General features: G+C 40.5%; 1 protein-coding gene across 1 annotated transcript; it reads left to right on the top strand.

Annotated features, from left to right (window-relative positions):
* Positions 1 to 6,971: 6,971 nt before the first annotated feature.
* LOC137256502 (uncharacterized) lies at positions 6,972 to 17,101 on the top strand. The gene is made up of 6 exons (XM_067794338.1): positions 6,972 to 6,988; positions 9,666 to 10,020; positions 10,797 to 11,232; positions 13,217 to 13,302; positions 14,691 to 14,859; positions 16,710 to 17,101. Exons 1-6 carry the CDS (start codon positions 6,972 to 6,974, stop codon positions 17,099 to 17,101), a joined length of 1,455 nt encoding a protein of 484 aa, XP_067650439.1.
* The last annotated feature ends 1,495 nt before the right edge of the window (positions 17,102 to 18,596 follow it).

Genomic DNA, 18,596 nt, shown 5'->3' with positions numbered 1-18,596 from the left:
TTAGCTTTCCCGGGTGGGTACTTGATAAAGACGTTGTAATTGGAGAGAGATGCCATCTATTCCCAGTAGCGTCCAATCTGACTGATGTCAAGACGTATGTTAGTGGATTGTTGTCGGGAATGACAACAAAATCATTGCCATACAGGTAGTCGTGGAATTCTCGGATACTGCCCACGTCACATAGAAGCATGCAAGCTTGTGTACAGAGTAATTCCTTTCAGATGGTTAGAGTCGTAGATCGTACATCTTGGGTACTTGCATCTCAAATGGTTGTTTACAATCCTAGGACTACGTGGCATTGAAAGACGATTCTTAAGCTCCTGGAAAGCCTGTTCATGAGCTGCTCCCCACTCCCATTCAGTTTGGTGACCGTGTCGCCCTTTCGACTTCTTTGTTGTGGTCTTGGGCATCAGAATAGATACGTCTTTGAGAAACATTTCACAAACTTCAAATAATATCTGGCAAAACCCCAAAACTTCTTGACATCTTCTGGACTAGTAGGTGTTTTGGATCGTATTCTCTTCATCTAGGTCTGCCTCTATTACACTTGCACTAATGACATAGAAGACATACTTGACTCTTTGTTTGAAGAACGTACATTTCCAGTGATGCAAGCTTCAGTTCACATTCACGGAGGCATGTTAGAACTCTTTCAATGCCCTCCAAATGTCCTTTGTATATCCGTGGAAATATTATTATTTGTAACCCATCCAGGCATTGCTCTATGTTGGTAAGGTTCTGGGGAGTTGGCGAATATAAAAGGCAATGGATTATATTCATAGAATCCCAGTGGCCCAACAGTGAAAGCTGTCCATTCTTTATTGCATTCCTGGTTTCCACTTTTCATGTCCAGTATTGTAAAATATTTCATACCCAGAAAACAATCTAGCATCTCCTCTATTCTGGATAGAGAGTAAGAATCCTTGATCATACGTTTAATTCAACTGTCGGAAGTTAATGCACATCCTCAACTTGCCGTCCTTCATGCGAGCAAATACCACACTAGATGCCCAAGGGCTATGCGACTTCCGAATTACTCCAGCTGATAACAATTGATGCAAGTGAGGCTGAACTTCATTAAACGTAGAGGGAGGTATCCAGCGATGTCTTTGCTTAGGCCTTCTTCCTCCATGTCAGTATTCTTCAGTATAAAAGCCATACCTATACCACAGCGTGGGTCCTGAAGTGTTACGGATTGACCCTTGCATAACAGAGTCTGTGAAGGAACAACTATAGTACGGATTGTCTCATTAGAGAGATGAAATATGGACGACCATCACAAGAGATAATGGCTGAGGCAATGTCAATATCTTTGCTGATACGTGACTTCAATAGAGCCTCTCTATGGTAACTTTTTCCTCCAGCACATTCAATGTCGAACATGCTGCCTAGGGGCTCCAAGGGAATGTGTTGCAAATACGTATCATAAAAGCCCGGTGTTCAATGAGGCTCGCGACTGAACATTGTCAGCTGGAATGTCTGCTTCATTAGCCTGTCCTACAAGTCCCTCTAGTTGTGTGTCCCTGGGGTGCTTTGATGAACCTAGGGCTATGTGTCCACGGTATCCACATCTAAAGCATACCAGTTCTTGATGACTCCCCTGATCCCACTGTGGTGGAAGTTCCCTTGCTGTTGCAGGTGTCCTTGGCATAATTTTGGTTATCTCCAGATAAGATTCTTCTATCCCCTAATCTTGCCCTGCTGCTCCCATGACTACCAGGCTGGCGAGAACCATTCCGCGACTCATCCTTTGGTATATGTTCCGTGTAAAAACTGTTGTGAGGAATAGAGTTACCAGGCAGATTTGAGTGATGAGACTACTGGCCTCCAAGAGACTTGTCTCGCCTTGGCTGGGACGTCTGATGATATACACCAGCTGTGTCCTGTATTTCTACTCGTAGCTGTTCTACTGCAGACGTCAGTGATCACTCTTGGAATCTTCATCATCATGTACGGCCACCTTGGCAGAAGCATGGCACTTCTTTGTCACAGATGTGGATAGATCCCGTTTCATGTTATATTCTATTTCATCATTGAGATGCAAAGCTCTTCAAAACCAGCATGTGGGTCAAATTTCTGCCCGGATACAACTTTTGTTTTGGTTTTCAGACCACTCCAGAAAATGTTTCTTAACATTTCATGCTATTCCGTTATACAGCATGATGCTCTGTGATCTGTGACAGTAAACGTTCTAGGCGGCAGACCCTACTAGCAATATCTTCATCCTCCCTGTGAGTGGCATTATAGAATTGTGCCATATGGACTTCCTGGTGCCTAACTGTAACACTGATGCTCTGCAGTTTGGATAGTAGAATTGTGGTTGAAGCTGTAGACCCAAATCTCATGTCCACTTTAGCCGCCTCCCCTTTAAGAGATCTCTGGGCAGCCTGATTCATAACGTCTAAGGCATAACCTTTTTACTGGAATAAACAATCAACTTCATAAGACCAGAGGTCAAAAGGAGCATCCTTTCCTGTTGCACCTCCGTGAAACAGAGGTAGTTTTGAGAATTGGTGATAAGCCACAGTCTGGCCTTTGCTCTCCACTACAGCAGGTGGTGCTGTCTTGGTGTGCAGATCGGGCTCTTGTTTTATTAAGGGACAGGTTGCTGAGCCATTCCTTGGATCCATGCTTCAGGTCCTCCGGTGACCGACCCTTTGGATCTATTCCAAGCTTCCGGAATACATTAGCTACTGACTCCAGCTTCCCTTCCTTACACTCCGTGATGCCAGAGAACGAATGAGAACAAAGTCAAAGCAACGTCGAATCAGATAAAAATAGCTTACAATGGTAGGTCTGTGAATGGGCAACCGTGAATGTATGGAAACGAAATAGTCGACGCCGGTTTGATGTCCATCGGTCATGGATGTGTAAGGCACGTGTCAATGCAGACAAAAACATAGTCGTTTATTGTGGCAAGCATGCCTTGCTGAAGACCTATTCTACTTGGATCTTCATGGGTCCACCATCCTAGGGACCGTGGGGGTCTTACAGTAACTTCCTACCTGCGTGGACCCTAGCAGGATTTACGTCATCCTTCATCAGTAAATTTCGTCATCGTTACAATTACAAGAATTCTGCTATTAAATCCTAGGCAGTGAGAAATAGTCCTTGAATGATATGTTCTTACATACCCTCTCAAGAGGACAATTGGTTTACGCTACTTCAAGCCCCTTTAGGGTACAGCCAAAAAGGATCGTAGTTGTGTAGCCATTCAACCAGATTCAAATTGCTTAAACTTCTGAAAAACAGTATTAAATCAAACTTTATCAGTTAAATCTATATATTTCAAAATTACCAAATGGCAATGTATATTATTAAAAAGGTGTACCAAATTCAGTGACATATGTCATAGCACACCACTGTCTCAAGTCATAAAGGCGTGCTCTAGCCTCTTTTGTATAAGTGTCAAATTCTGTTATGATGTTCTATAACTATTTTTAAAAACACATGAAACTCACTCACACCCTCTACATTCTCAACATAGCCTCAGTTAAAAGTAACTGGTCAGTTAAAAGACTCTGCTCGGTTAGACTTGGCCATCGCTGCCAAAATCAACTTTCACGTAACTGATGTTTTCCGAAATGTGTTCGTTTACCTAGAACAGTAGTAAGAAAACGTAAGTAGCACTGTGTAATCAAAATGTATAATAAAATAATAATATGATACGATAAGACTGCGACATATCAAGGTCAACAAACCTGAACTTGTCCTTTTTTAAAAAATTAGGGAGTGATTTATATCACTGAGTGTGTGAGTTCAGTTGGATGCCGCTTTTAGCAACATTCCAGCAATATCATGATGGGAACAGCAGAAACGCTTCACACATTGCACCCATGTGGGAAATCGAACTTGGGTGTTCGGCGTGAGGAGCGAACGCTTTAACCACTAAGCCACCCCAAACCGTAACATAAGACATACGATAGTCAAAGCGCTAAGGTTGTTTCGTGGACACAAATGAAACCTGACATGTTAACAATAACATGACTTATCCCACCAGGTACCGATTCACTGATGGGTGACCAGGGGCAGTTTCTAAGCATCTAAGGTGAGACAGTCACGCATCCAGTGATTCAACTGATGTGTGACCACCAAATTAATCTTCTCTGAGGCGGGAACGCATTACCTGACAGAATGTATCCTATGTTAGCAAAGATACGATGTGCAAGATACGATATAAAACCGTATGGACAAATACACACCTCAAAAGATTTAAAGCAAATCATGTTTAAAGCATACAAATATTTGAGTGCTGAATAAGCACTATTACTTTTCACTTTGTAATATAAAACCGCTGACTTGAGATATACCCACCTTTGCAAATATCACATGAGACACAGTTCATGTTATATTTTAACAATAATCGAAGTTCTACTCGACCATGGTGAGATTTTATGTGCGCTTTCCGTTATGGTGCTTTGTTCAGCACATGCTTGCATTCGTTATTATGCCTTTACTGGCAAACAAGGATAAGTTGAGCACCTACCTGACAACTGACTCATATAAGCATATGTATGAGTGTCTCCCACTGGCGTTGCTCATTGTGGACGAAAGGGACCCGGATTGTCCGCGATAAAGTGTAGTGCGATGGGAGAAGCACGGGGCCTATCTCATGAGCAAGGTGTGTGCAGCTACACGCAGAATCAATTTCATCGTCATATACTGCACACGCGCCAGCATCTGCTCTCCCTTTCACAAACCAAATGGGTTTGCTCATTGCCGTGTACCGCCTACTTCTCGTAAACACCTACTCCGCGCCGGTCCAACTTATCCTTATTTGCCAGTGGAATATTTCCCATGGATACCTTGAATACCCTTTTTACATGTAGTGCCAGCTGGCGAGCAGCCATGTTTGTTTACATAAGCTCTCACACATCGGGGAAAGAAACATCGAAGAAAGTAATATTTAAAAAGTAACTACCCGCATTTATATAGTCATCGTAACTCACATACCACAAAGGGCTCAAGCAGGTAGCAAAAGTACCAAGTCCCTATTTTCCTAGTATGGTGATGTACATTCAGTAGTTTTATATTACATTGTCTGCTTTAATTGAAATGTTTTAATTTTCCATGCTCGATTTGTTTTCATATCTGTGATACCCTAGTATTTTACTGTCCATCGTCGACGGGTTTTACTCTTGAAAATGTTTTCATTTTCTTATTGTGTCAGTTGTTGAGGTCACGATGTGGCTGAGATATTGCCGATGTGAGGTTAACTCACTCACTCACTCACTCACTCATACCAAAACGTCTTTGATTGGAAGCTATACACATTACTGGTGAAGCTTTATGGATGCTAACTTCACCATATGAGGAACACACAGGTTTTGGTTTCTATACTACACATAATAAGTTAGGGATGTTAGTATTTTATGACTGATATTTTATCAGTGTGTCATTGGATACATAGATAATTATTCAAAATTTAAAAATTTGCATACATACCTAACTTATTTGGTTCAGTATATTTTCGCTCCATCTACGGGTGAATGAAACACAAGGAAACAGGTATATCTATATACATTGTGTAGAGTATGAATTAAACTCCCAAACATTTCAGCAAGACCAATAGGCTGGTTAGATGTAAAACTTGCCAAAACTTATCTGCCTGCTAAAACTTTAGGTTTGACAAGCGACATAGTTTATCATCCAATTCGAATTCATGGTTTATTTTTACGAATGAATAGACAATGATATATTATCCTGGAATATACATTCCTAAATTTTAACCCGACCGTCGCGCAGGGGAATTTTGAGAATCTGGCAGTCTCTGATTGTCTCTAATTGGAATCCTGAGAGGGTACGTAAGTCCAAAAACATTCATAGTAAATTTAAGTCTACCAGGCTTTTAATCGTAGTATTCCTGTTGTTTTAATTTTGGCTAGCATATTGTACACTCGCCAGCGGCTGAAGGGATGGTGTAAATCCAACTAGGGTCCATGCAGGTAGCAAAGGTACTGTAAGTCCCCATGGTCCCTAGTATGGTGATCTACCTTCTGTTGCTGGCGATCTATAGCCTGTTTTTATATTGTATTGTCTGAATATTGATATTAGTTTTAACTTTCCAAGCTGGCTTTAATTCAAATTGTGATACTGTAGTTGTTTTACTGTCCTTTGTCGACAGGTTTTATAACACACATATATTCCTTTTCAGTGGTTTGTTCCCGTCACTATATGGCTGAAATATTGCCGATGTGACGTTAAATATTAACTCACTCACACTCACTCTCTAATTGGAAATGGTAATGATTAAGACATTTTTCCAGGTGTAAGTAGTCATGTTTGGTGATCACGCGCTGATAGGTAATGGAAAGGGTGATAATGACAATGATGAGTGAATGAGTTGTGTTTTATGTCGCTTTCTGCAATATTCCAGCAGTATCACGGCGGGGGACACCATTGCCCACGTGGGAGATGGACCCCTGGTCTTCGGCATGACAAGGCTACCCCACCGCCTTTTGGAAGCCACCACGGATATCTAAACACGAAGTTCCAAGCTCTGGGCAGGTACTGTACCTGGTCCAGTTTGATTTCCTTCGGGCCTTGCGACAGTCCCAGCGCTGTTTTGTTTCTCGTATAGCCCAGGCTTACAGGTGATTGTTGCTAAAGAAAGGTTGGGGCAGCCCTCAGTATTCTTTAAATTAAAGCTTTGCAACCTGTCGGGCTTAAACTAAACATGTGGCTTGCTAAGCGCCTGGTTGTTGTTTTCCATCAGCACCAAGAGGATGTTTGGCCACACACAAATTCAAAGACTCCGGATGCAAGCTGTGAAATATCATCCTTAATTATATTAAATATCTGTAGGTGACCGTAAACAGCTGATAAACCAATAAGGTCACGGACACACGTACAAAACCATTCAACGGGACATAACTGCTGGGGGAACTCAGTGATCGCGAATGCGCAAGCTCATAGAGATGACAGTTCTTCAGACTTAATCGGAAACTTCAGTCACAGACCGAAGAAGCAGGATGGAGTCAAACCAAAGGTACGTTATTTTATATGTCATGATATTATCAGAAGCTATTTATGAATTTCAGAAACCAAAAAACTGTTTTCACTGGCTAGATTGTACAATTTCTTGTTGTTTAACATTCACTGCCGTGCGAAGTTGTACCACTTATACCAAGTGCCCAGAAGCGCCTGACAAAATGGCCACGGACCAAGGGCCAGGAAAGGGGTTGACCTAATTAAAAAAGAACGGAGTATCAATCGAAACAGTCTAAACAGCGAGACAGTTTAGGTATTTGGAAAGAATGAATGTTACTACTGCTGTCAATGATCTCATATGCCAATCCGCTAGGCTTTAAACGTCTTAGTTTAGATCTACTAGATAAGGGTGAAAGTATGCACAATGAAATGTTTCTCCAGGCCAAAAGCAAGATATGATAACTGAATGCATATTTTGATTATCAATATTTACCAAAAAACTATCATAACTGATAACTGCTGTCTAAGATTATCTGGGAATTACAAATTCATACAAATTGTTTGTGAAGGAATTATAATGGATGTTCAGTGAGTGAAAGTACAATTACAATGATTGGGGTCTGTTTTGTTTAAGGCCGCACGGCAATATTCCCGCTATATGGCAGCTGTCTGTAAGTAATCCAGTGATAAGTAGCATGAACATTGATCTAAGCAATTGGGATGCGGTGACAGTCAGCAAACCTGACTACCCTATCCTTTTATATTGTAGTATTAAAGCAGTTAGTTGTGGCAATAAAGAGAATAATGATTATAATCTTCAAGCTGTTACAATGGTCAGGCCATCTGAAATTTATGTTTCAGGTCATTCTGTAGCATTTGGGATTGATTCTACCGGAGCTGTAAAGGTTTTTGGCTAGTGTTAACTCTGATTCTAAATGTGGTAGCAATTACAACAGTGCTCCATAAATAGAGGATAATGATAGGATTGAGTAATATCATACTATTTTTACAACATGAGTGACTAAATATTGGTATTCTTAGGCATGAGTGTTGCAAACATAGCATGACAAGGGTACAAATATAATATTCTGTTTATTATCGAAGTCGTCAAATTGAAGATTATACCAAATCTAGTGTCTTACATGGACTGGCTACCTGCATGTTGAAAGCAACATCATAGAAGAAAAGTGACATCATAGCATTGTTCATGTCCTCACATCACCATGACTAAGTGATATTTTTGCCCTAGGGCATTGTATGAAAAATTTGAATCCCTGATATTTTCACAACTATAGGTATTGACGTTACATACCAGTGTGTAAGTGTGTGTGTGTGTTTATCTGTGTGTGTATGTGTGTCTGTGTGTCTCTGTCTGTGTCTGTGTATGTCTGTGTATACTTCACCAATTAAGGGTGTCTGGAATGCCGAAACCATGACAAGAATGAAGTCTGTTTGCCTTGTGATGTTCAGCTAGTTCAATATTATAAGCTGAAGCTCAAGTTATTTATTTATTTTTTTATTTCTCTCCTGCCTTAGGGTTTTCTAAGCAAAAAATCCATAAAACAAGAAATGACAAAAAAACGGTCTGGCCTAATTCATGTTATGTTTAGTTGTTGTCGTCGTTGTCATGTTTCATTTTTATAATTTCTGTTTTGGGCTTTGTTTGTTTATTCATGACACCACTGAGACATGAAAAACACTGTATGCTATGCCAGAGACCATATAATAGATGGCCATGCTTCCACAGCTTTCTGTCATCGTGATGGTGACACCGTCCAACTGAAATGAATTAAATGCCAGTCGGCTTGCTGTATACTTTTATCAGTAAGTTATAATTAAGTGTCACTGACTCTTTTGAGCAGGTCACGGGAACATTGAAAAATTTGTTCAGTTTAAACATGTTAAATATATATTCAGCTAAAGCAAGCGATAGGTGATGATTTTTGGAAAGTAGTTGTAATGACAGTATCATGAGCCAGGTCATGTTGGCCTAGATAAGGCGGTTAGAGTGATCTCCCTTGATTGTATGCTGTATCTTTGACCAGAGACCATATAACAGATTATCAATGACACACCAGTAAAGCTGAAACTGGATACAGGTGCTCAGGATAATGTGATGTCCAAGGAGCTGTTTTAGTCTCCAGAGGAAAGATGCCTACAAAGTCTAAGACTAAGCTAGTGTCAGATTCGGTCAAATGTGTTGTGTCCATTCACTTGTGCATACTCATGGCACTGCAATAAGATCAGAGGATAATATACAAGAAAATATACATGGTGGATTAGAAGAGTTAGTAGGTGCTGTTGAAAAGATTTTCAAGCACCATTTGAAGCTTTTGAGAGATCTGAAATTTTAATGTTGAAAGGTACAGAATTCCATGAAACGCATATGGAGCTGTATGTTAGAATGTTTGCCGAATTCACAGTGAGTTAGTCTAGTTGTTAATGGGTTCGCTCATAACACCAAAGACCCAGGTTCGATTCCCCACAAGGGTACAATGTGTGAATCCTATTTGTTGCAATCCCCTCTCCTGATGTTTGCTAGAATATTGCTAAAAGCAGCATAAACCCAACTCACTCAGTCATTTGCTGAATGAAGCTATGCAGATCTTGGTGATGGTAAACAAGAGCTGGTACTGGGATTAATGATTTCTGGTTTGGGTGTATTCTGTTATAAGATCAGTAGACAGTGCAGAGGAGGTTGAATTCAATATGAGATACATTTCTATTATTTTTAGAGTCAGGAGGAGTGCTCGAATCAAGAAGCGACCAGAACGTTTCTACGATTCCAGTTACTTCAAGAAGTTGCGTGGCACCAGCAGGTCCAGTCCACGGCCCAAGCCAACCTCTGCTACAGTCAACACCATCTCAAGAAAATGGTTGGAAGATGGCAGCAGACACTACCGCTCCATCACCGATAACCTATGTTTGACCTTGAGGAAGCATCGTCTCAATCTGGCGCTTAACTGTTATGACAAGGCATTGGCCCTTGCACAATCACCGGAGGACAAGGCATCAGCATCCAAGAACATGGGCGTGGCTTCATGGAAGATGGCGTCTATGTTGAAGCAGGATACCAACGCTGAAACTCAGGTACACAAAAAACAGCTGAAATTGACCTATATGCAGTGAAATTGTTGCTAGTCTGAATGCTGTCATTCTAGCCAGTTTTGTTAGAAAGATGCATAACATCAGATGTGAAGTAACTGTAGGGAATTTCCTTTGGCACCACCTTCAAATTTCAGTGTATATTGGGGACTACAATTCTTTCTTGTTTAATAATCATAAAACTTTTAGCAATACTTTTTAACAACTGTGACATATAACATCCACGGCATTTGGCTTTGGTTAAGATGTGCTAAAGGTAGTTGACTGTGTTTCATCCACAAGTCATATTTGGTCAGTTCTGGGGGTGGGTGCAAGGAGTAGGTATTGTAGAGAATTTTCATATTGCGATATATTGTGTTGCAAAAGCATGCATCCCAATATGTATTGCAATATGTTGAAAGTAGTTTGCTCTTTTATTAGCAAAACACTGCTTGTTGATGCATGATTTATAAAGCAAAAGCACACCAAAATCACTATGCTTGATTACGCTCTATACAAATTCTTTACGATGATAAAACAGAAATGTAAATGATATTTGGCATAAATGAAATAAGGAAAAGAAAAATTTAGCATCAACACAGTGTTTACTAGTTTGCACTAGTTTCCATTCCCAAATAGCCCTCAGACAGCAACTTGATCTGGTCAGGATAATATCAGGCATCATCGGTCATTAATGAATAAATATTTAAAACATTCAGATCCAAAACGATGCGAAAAGGGTCTCGTTTAAAGGTGAAGCCATCTCTTTATTTGTCCTTTAGGTCAGTTTCTACTTCACACAAGCCATGAGGTATCTCCAGCATGCCCAAGACTATGGACATAGCATGACAGAAGAATGGAAAGGGAAGCTGTGCACTATTGGAACACGCTGCTGGTCCGAGGCCATGAACAAGTATGATGACTTTGACATTGAGGACAGGGTCAAGGCCATAGCACCTTTTCTTGAATACATTCTCTTGCCCAAGTTAAAGGCTGAGGCATACCTGGAACAGGCACAGAATTATTTCAAGTGTGGGATCACTGTCCTCCAGGTTGGAAACTACAAAGAATGTTTGTCCTACATGCGTGACTGCAACTTTCCTTTGAATGAGGCCCGACGGTTTGGGTCAGGTTGTGTACTGTCTGAAGTGGACCTCTTGGAGAAAGATGTCTTCATCCATACGTGTGTAGCAGAGTCTGTGCAAGCAAGAGAAACAGGTAGGAATGTCTCTGTAGTATATGGGGTCTAATGGCCCGAGAGACAAGTAGGAATGTTTTTGTAGTGAATTGGGTCATATGGCCAAAGAGACAGGTAGACATGTCTTTGTAGCAGAATAGGTCTAGTGGACAGGTGGACAGGTCTTTGTCGCGGAAGGTGTTTAGTGGCCAGAGAGACAGGTCTTTGTACCAGAATAGGTCTAATGGCCAGAGACAGGTGGACAGGTCTTTGTCGCGGAAGGAGTTTAGTGGCCCGAGAGACAGGTCTTTGTAGTGGAACAGGTCTAATGGCCAGAGAGGAAGGTACACTGGTCTTGGTGGCGGAAAGGGGTTTAGTGGCCCGGGAGACAGATCTTTATCGTGGAACAGGTCTAATGGCCAGAGAGGAGGATACACTGGTCTTTGTAACGGAATAACACTAGTGACAGAGAGAAGGATACACTGGTCTTTGTAACGGAATAACACTAGTGACAGAGAGAAGGATACACAGGTCTTTGTAAAGGAATAGCACTAGTGACAGAGAGAAGGATACACAGGTCTTTGTAATGGAATAATACTAGTGACAGAGAGAAAGGTACACAGGTCTTTGTAACGGAATAACACTAGTGACAGAGAGAAAGGTACACAGGTGTTTGTAACGGAATAACACTAGTGACGGAGAGAAAGGTACACAGGTCTTTGTAGGGAAAGGGGTTTAGTGGCCCGAGAGACAGGTCTTTGTAGTGGAACAGGTCTAATGGCTTAGAGAGAAAGGTACACAGGTCTTTGTGGCGGAAAGGGGTTTAGTGGCCTGGGAGACAGATCTTTATCGTGGAACAGGTCTAATGGCCAGAGAGAAAGATACACAGGTCTTTGTAACGGAATAACACTAGTGACAGAGAAAGGTACACAGGTCGTTGAAGCGGAATAGCTAGTCAGACTAGCTATGCCTGAAAGTTACCAGCTCCTAAAATATTTCACTAGTCCGAAATTTGAATGTAGACGTGAGTTTCATTGTGAACTTGCTAATATGATGAATATTGTTTTCAGTCCATAACTTTGTATGATTTAGAAGCATGTATCAACTTAATAAGTCAGGGAGAGTGATATATTTACTAGAGTTGTGACGATATATTCGAATAATCATATCCAAATTAGACGATACAATACTTGCTAAAAGGTCCCCTACATTTCAGTTGGTTTTATTCATACATAATCGTGAATTTCGCAGCTGATGAAAACAACTGGGGAGCGCCATGTTTCAGGTTACTAGGCGACGAATCTCGCGAGATTTTGGCACTTCTCACAAGTGCACAGGAAAAATGGCCGCTTACGACATAGTGTTTTAAAAGCCTGGAACGGGATATCAAAACAAGGTGTGAAAGCATTTTACTATCGAGAGATAAAACTTAAGTGTATTCAGTGTACAGATCAGGCCATTGTTTACCATGTTCACTTGTTTGAATGTTTAAGGTTGATTGCAATTTCAAACTTGTAACAGAAAGATGTGTTATTCACAGATGTGTTGCTCATTATCGTTATTTTGTATCATTTTGATGGAAGCAAATGAAGGCAAGACTATCATACATTTGTTTTCATTTGTTCATTAAAAGGTGATTGTGATGCTTTGTTGATGATTCTCTCTTCTAGGTTTACAGATTCATGAGTCACTGAAATGTAAAAAATCATATCAGGTTGTCAAATGAATGAACAAAGTCCCTTTATTTCCAGACAGTATACTGTGATACGTATCGTATCATATTGTATCATATCATATCATCGTATTGCAACACAAGTATCATGATACATATCATATCACAATAAACCTGTATCATCACAACTCTAACATTTACAAAATCACCCCGTTAAAATTCAGTAGCCCATCAGGACAGTCAATGTAGATATATACAGGCCCGATTCTGGTGGGCCAGTGATCAGAAGGAGATTAATCCAAGGGAGGATTGTATTAATGACGTGACTTTTGAACATGTTACAATGGCTACAGGTGATGCACTGTTTACCCAGTTGGTTGTTGAAGAGGAGTTTCTCAGTTTCACACGGGTCTACGATGTCATTGACCTCTACCACAAGGTGAGCGAGATTAGAGTAACTCCACACTGAACAATGTTACCATCACAATTTACATATGTATCACAGAATCAGCTCGATGTTAGGCCCAGTGGTGTTCCAATGATCAAAAATAATGAAAACTTGATCGAAAGAAGGATTAAATATAATTACTGTAGAAACATATTTTCGATTAATCAGAACTTAGTTGTTTTTGAATTAAGTAAACTAACCATGAAATTTGATTAATATTCACGAGCAAACATGAGCTCAACAGCCTAAAGCTGTGCGCATTGTATTCATAGTTTTGTGATCATCACTAAAGCAAATGTTACTATAACTTGTTTAAGAATAAATTTTACATCTTTCATGAATATACTGATATATACAGATAAATATAGGTTATCACATGAGTGTGTATTGGGATGGTTAATATCCTGCATTGGGAATAAACATTGTATTTAACGAGCCTTGGCGAGCTAAATACATAGTGTTTATTCCCAATGCAGGATATTAACCATCCCAAAACACAAGAGTGTGATAACCTATTTACCATACAATGTCATTCTAACTTTAAAACTAACATTTTAAAAGAATGTGATTTCATTTGCCACAGATCATGAAACTAAATAAACTTCCTGAGATGTGTCCACATATCTATGACGTCACAAATATGTGCATAGTAATACATGACGTCACAAGCTCAGTGACGCAGTTTTCTACTGATCACTCATTTGACAGTGTTACGTCATGTAGTTCTCAGTCAGCTTTTATGTTAAAGAGCGTATTGTTGTCAAGAAATGTTAACTTAGTTTGAAAAGTGACAAAAACCAAACAAATTTTCTCTCATTCTAGACACTCACAGTACCGTAACCAAGGCTGTCAATCTGGACATGATCGCTGATAGATGGGCGTGCCGCCATGTTTGTTTACAGTGTGAAAGTAGTCCCTAAAATTTGCATATGACCTCTCTAATTTGCATTGGTATCCTTATATGACCCCAGCGGATACCGAAAATATCTGTTGGCTTTATCCTGCCGAGAACACCACCCACTGTAGGATAAATATTAGTTCTTGCAAGCATGCAATTCAAAGCATGACAATATTAGTTGAACATTAATTAGGAAAAACATGGGCAAAAATCTTAAAATTGGTTATTACATTAAAAATGCATATGTTTCGATCATTATTGATTATACACCACAAGTCCTCCAATAATCAACAGTGAATTGACAGTTTGGTTTGGACAAGTTTCCAAAGTTTTGTGGTTGTGGTGCTGAGAATTAGTGTTTGTGTGAATCTGGAATTCAGGCCCATGATTTTGAGAGTCAGGTAAAACTGTGTGACTTTAGATTTTAACTTACTTAGTCTTGTACAACCAGGGGAGACTGTAGTGTGATGCATTCTTTCAGGCTGTGTTACTCACTCGAGGTCAAGACCTTGAAATGGAGGCTATAGCTCATTCACGGCTGGGCAGAGTATACGACCGTATTCTGAAGATTCGGTCCAAGGCCAAGGAAAATTATCGATATTCTCTGGACCTGGCACAGAGCATGGAGCCACGGAACTTCCAGACTGAAGGTATGCGGCTGACTATAGCTTGTCAAGGGAATTATGTGTAAACCTTGTCATGGGCTCTCTAATGCTTGTCTTTGGTGTCCCCTTTGCTGTGTTGCTTGTAGTGGTTGACCAAAGTTAGATCAGTTCCTTGACCCTTGTCCATGACACTGTAGACCCAGCATAGATCAAGTCCTTTGTGTTCTCCAACTGGTCACACAATCATCCATATTATACCTGGTCAATTGCTGTCTGTAGCTAGTCATGCAGTTACCCAGCTTATAGCAGGTCCATCACTCTCTGTAGCTAGTCATGCAGTTACCCAGTTTATGGCAGGTCCATCACTCGCTGTAGCTGGTCATGCAGTTACCCAGTTTATGGCAGGTCCATCACTCTCTGTAGCTAGTCATGCAGTTACCCAATTTATGGCAGGTCCATCACTCTCTGTAGCTAGTCCTGCAGTTACCCAGTTTATGGCAGGTCCATCACTCTCTGTAGCTGGTCATGCAGTTACCCAGTTTATGGCAGGTCCATCACTCTCTGTAGCTGGTCATGCAGTTACCCAGCTTATGGCAGGTCCATCACTCTCTGTAGCTGGTCATGCAGTTACCCAGCTTATGGCAGGTCCATCACTCTCTGTAGCTAGTCATGCAGTTACCCAGTTTATGGCAGGTCCATCACTCTCTGTAGCTGGTCATGCAGTTACCCAGTTTATGGCAGGTCCATCACTCTCTGTAGCTGGTCATGCAGTTACCCAGTTTATGGCAGGTCCATCACTCTCTGTAGCTAGTCATGCAGTTACCCAGTTTATGGCAGGTCCATCACTCTCTGTAGCTGGTCATGCAGTTACCCAGTTTATGGCAGGTCCATCACTCTCTGTAGCTGGTCATGCAGTGACCAAGTATGTTCCAGGTCCATGGCGCTCTGTTACTTGTCATGGCACTCTGTCACTGGACACACAGGTTGTGACAGTTTACAAGATGTAAGATAAAAGTTTGTTTAAAAGCCCAGATGTGTTCTTTCCCTTCTGATGTCGGATGTTACCGACCTCAAACACAAGGTGGGGTTCTCCCGTAGGATGTTAGCAACCTCTACCACAACCTGGGAGTCTCCTGTAGGATGTTCCCGACCTGTAGTACAAAGTGAGAGTCTCCTACAGAATGTGAGCGACCTGGAACACAAGGTGAGGGTCTCCTGTAGGATGTTAGTGTAGTGGCCGCAAAATTTCCGAGTCCCATGCTGGGATCCGAACGACAGACCTTCTGATCCGAAGTCAGACGCCTTGTCCACCTGACCAAAGAGTTTAACCCCATCAGCAAGCTGACAAGATAAGGATGTCATTTGTGGGATGACGCCACGCCCTGCTACAAACTCCTCTGTCAACAGATGGCACGTCCGGGGCCGCAAACTTATTTTACACAAATTGGATAGGAACGTGCTCAGCCCCACGTCAACCCCCGTCAGCAAGCTGACAAGGTAAGGATGTCATCCGTTGGATGACTCCACGCCCTGCTACATTAGCAACATGTTACACAAGGTGAGAGTGTCCTGTAGGGTGTTAGTGCGACATCTACGAAAAGATGAGGGTCTCCTGTAGGATATTAGCGACCTCTACTACAAGCTGGGACTCTCCTGTATGATGTTAGCCATCTGTAACACAACGTGACAGTCTGCTGTAGGGTGTTAACCCGACCTCTACCATAAGGTGAGAATCTCCCGTAGGGTGTTAGCGATCTCTACCACAAGGTGAGGGTCGCCAGTAGGATGTTAGAGACCTCTTCGTCAATAGTATCATCCACTGGTATATCTGGACTTCTGGCTATTGGTGGACTATAACATCTTTGTCTCATTTTAATGTCTCTTCCTCCAAACAGAATGGTTCAAGATGGCAGCAGCAGCACTCCAGCGCTTCCAGCAGGAGACTGTGATGGGGGAGGAAGAACGTCGTTGGAAGCAGAAAGAAGCCATCTTGAAACAAATGACAAGGGAGGTCACTGCGCTCAAACGACAGTTCACACTTAGAAACAAGTTTGAGTTTCTCCAGTATGTGTACAAGACATTCCCGCCTAAGAATCCTCTCCATGTCTTGGCTGACATCAAGGAGAAGTACCCCACGTACACAATGTTGAAGAAGTTGTACCAGAAGGCCATCACACACTACCATCCTGACAAGGCTGATGTGGAGAGGGATGGGAAGAAATGGAAAGTGCTGAGTGAGGAAATCACAAAGTACCTGACTCAGCATTATGAGAATATGAAGCTTTAGCTACTTAGGCAGTGTCAACTGTATAGAGTAGTTTAGTTAAAGTATCTAGTTAGTAGTTTAGGTAGTGTCAACTGTATAGAGTATTTTAGTTAAAGTATCTAGTTAGTAGTTTAGGTAGTGTCAACTGTATAGAGTCATTTAGTTAAAGTATCTAGTTAGTAGTTTAGGTAGTGTCAACTGTATAGAGTAGTTTAGTTAAAGTATCTAGTTAGTAGTTTAGGTAGTGTCAACTGTATAGAGTATTTTAGTTAAAGTATCTAGTTAGTAGTTTAGGTAGTGTCAACTGTATAGAGTCATTTAGTTAAAGTATCTAGTTAGTAGTTTAGGTAGTGTCAACTGTATAGAGTAGTTTAGTTAAAGTATCTAGTTAGTAGTTTAGGTAGTGTCAACTGTATAGAGTCATTTAGTTAAAGTATCTAGTTAGTAGTTTAGGTAGTGTCAACTCTATAGAGTCATTTAGTTAAAGTATCTAGTTAGTAGTTTAGGTAGTGTCAACTGTATAGAGTAGTTTAGTTAAAGTATCTAGTTAGTAGTTTAGGTAGTGTCAACTGTATAGAGTAGTTTAGTTAAAGTATCTAGTTGGGTTGTTTAGGCAGTGTCAACTGTATAGAGTAGTTTAGTTAAAGTATCTAGTTAGTAGTTTAGGCAGTGTCAACTGTATAGAGTAGTTTAGTTAAAGTATCTAGTTAGTAGTTTAGGTAGTGTCAACTGTATAGAGTAGTTTAGTTAAAGTATCTAGTTGGGTTGTTTAGGCAGTGTCAACTGTATAGAGTAGTTTAGTTAAAGTATCTAGTTAGTAGTTTAGGCAGTGTCAACTGTATAGAGTAGTTTAGTTAAAGTATCTAGTTAGTAGTTTAGGTAGTGTCAACTGTATAGAGTAGTTTAGTTAAAGTATCTAGTTGGGTTGTTTAGGCAGTGTCAACTGTATAGAGTAGTTTAGTTAAAGTATCTAGTTAGTAGTTTAGGTAGTGTCAACTGTATAGAGTAGTTTAGTTAAAGTACCTAGTTACTAGTTTAGGTAGTGTCAACTGTATAGAGTAGTTTAGTTAAAGTATCTAGTTAGTAGTTTAGGCAGTGTCAACTGTATAGAGTAGTTTAGTTAAAGTATCTAGTTAGTAGTTTAGGTAGTGTCAACTGTATAGAGTAGTTTAGTTAAAGTATCTAGTTAGTAGTTTAGGCAGTGTCAACTGTATAGAGTATTTTAGTTAAAGTATCTAGTTAGTAGTTTAGGTAGTGTCAACTGTATAGAGTAGTTTAGTTAAAGTATCTAGTTAGTAGTTTAGGTAGTGTCAACTGTATAGAGTAGTTTAGTTAAAGTATCTAGTTAGTAGTTTAGGCAGTGTCAACTGTATAGAGTAGTTTAGTTGAAGTATCTAGTTGGGTAGTTTAGGTAGTGTCAACTGTATAGAGTATTTTAGTTAAAGTATCTAGTTAGTAGTTTAGGTAGTGTCAACTGTATAGAGTAGTTTAGTTAAAGTATCTAGTTAGTAGTTTA

Source organism: Haliotis asinina, chromosome 11 (genome assembly GCF_037392515.1).
Source record: "Haliotis asinina isolate JCU_RB_2024 chromosome 11, JCU_Hal_asi_v2, whole genome shotgun sequence".
In the NCBI taxonomy this organism is placed as follows: Eukaryota; Metazoa; Mollusca; class Gastropoda; order Lepetellida; family Haliotidae; genus Haliotis; species Haliotis asinina.
Note: the sequence above shows the minus strand (reverse complement) of the source record. Positions and strands in the feature narration are given on the sequence as shown.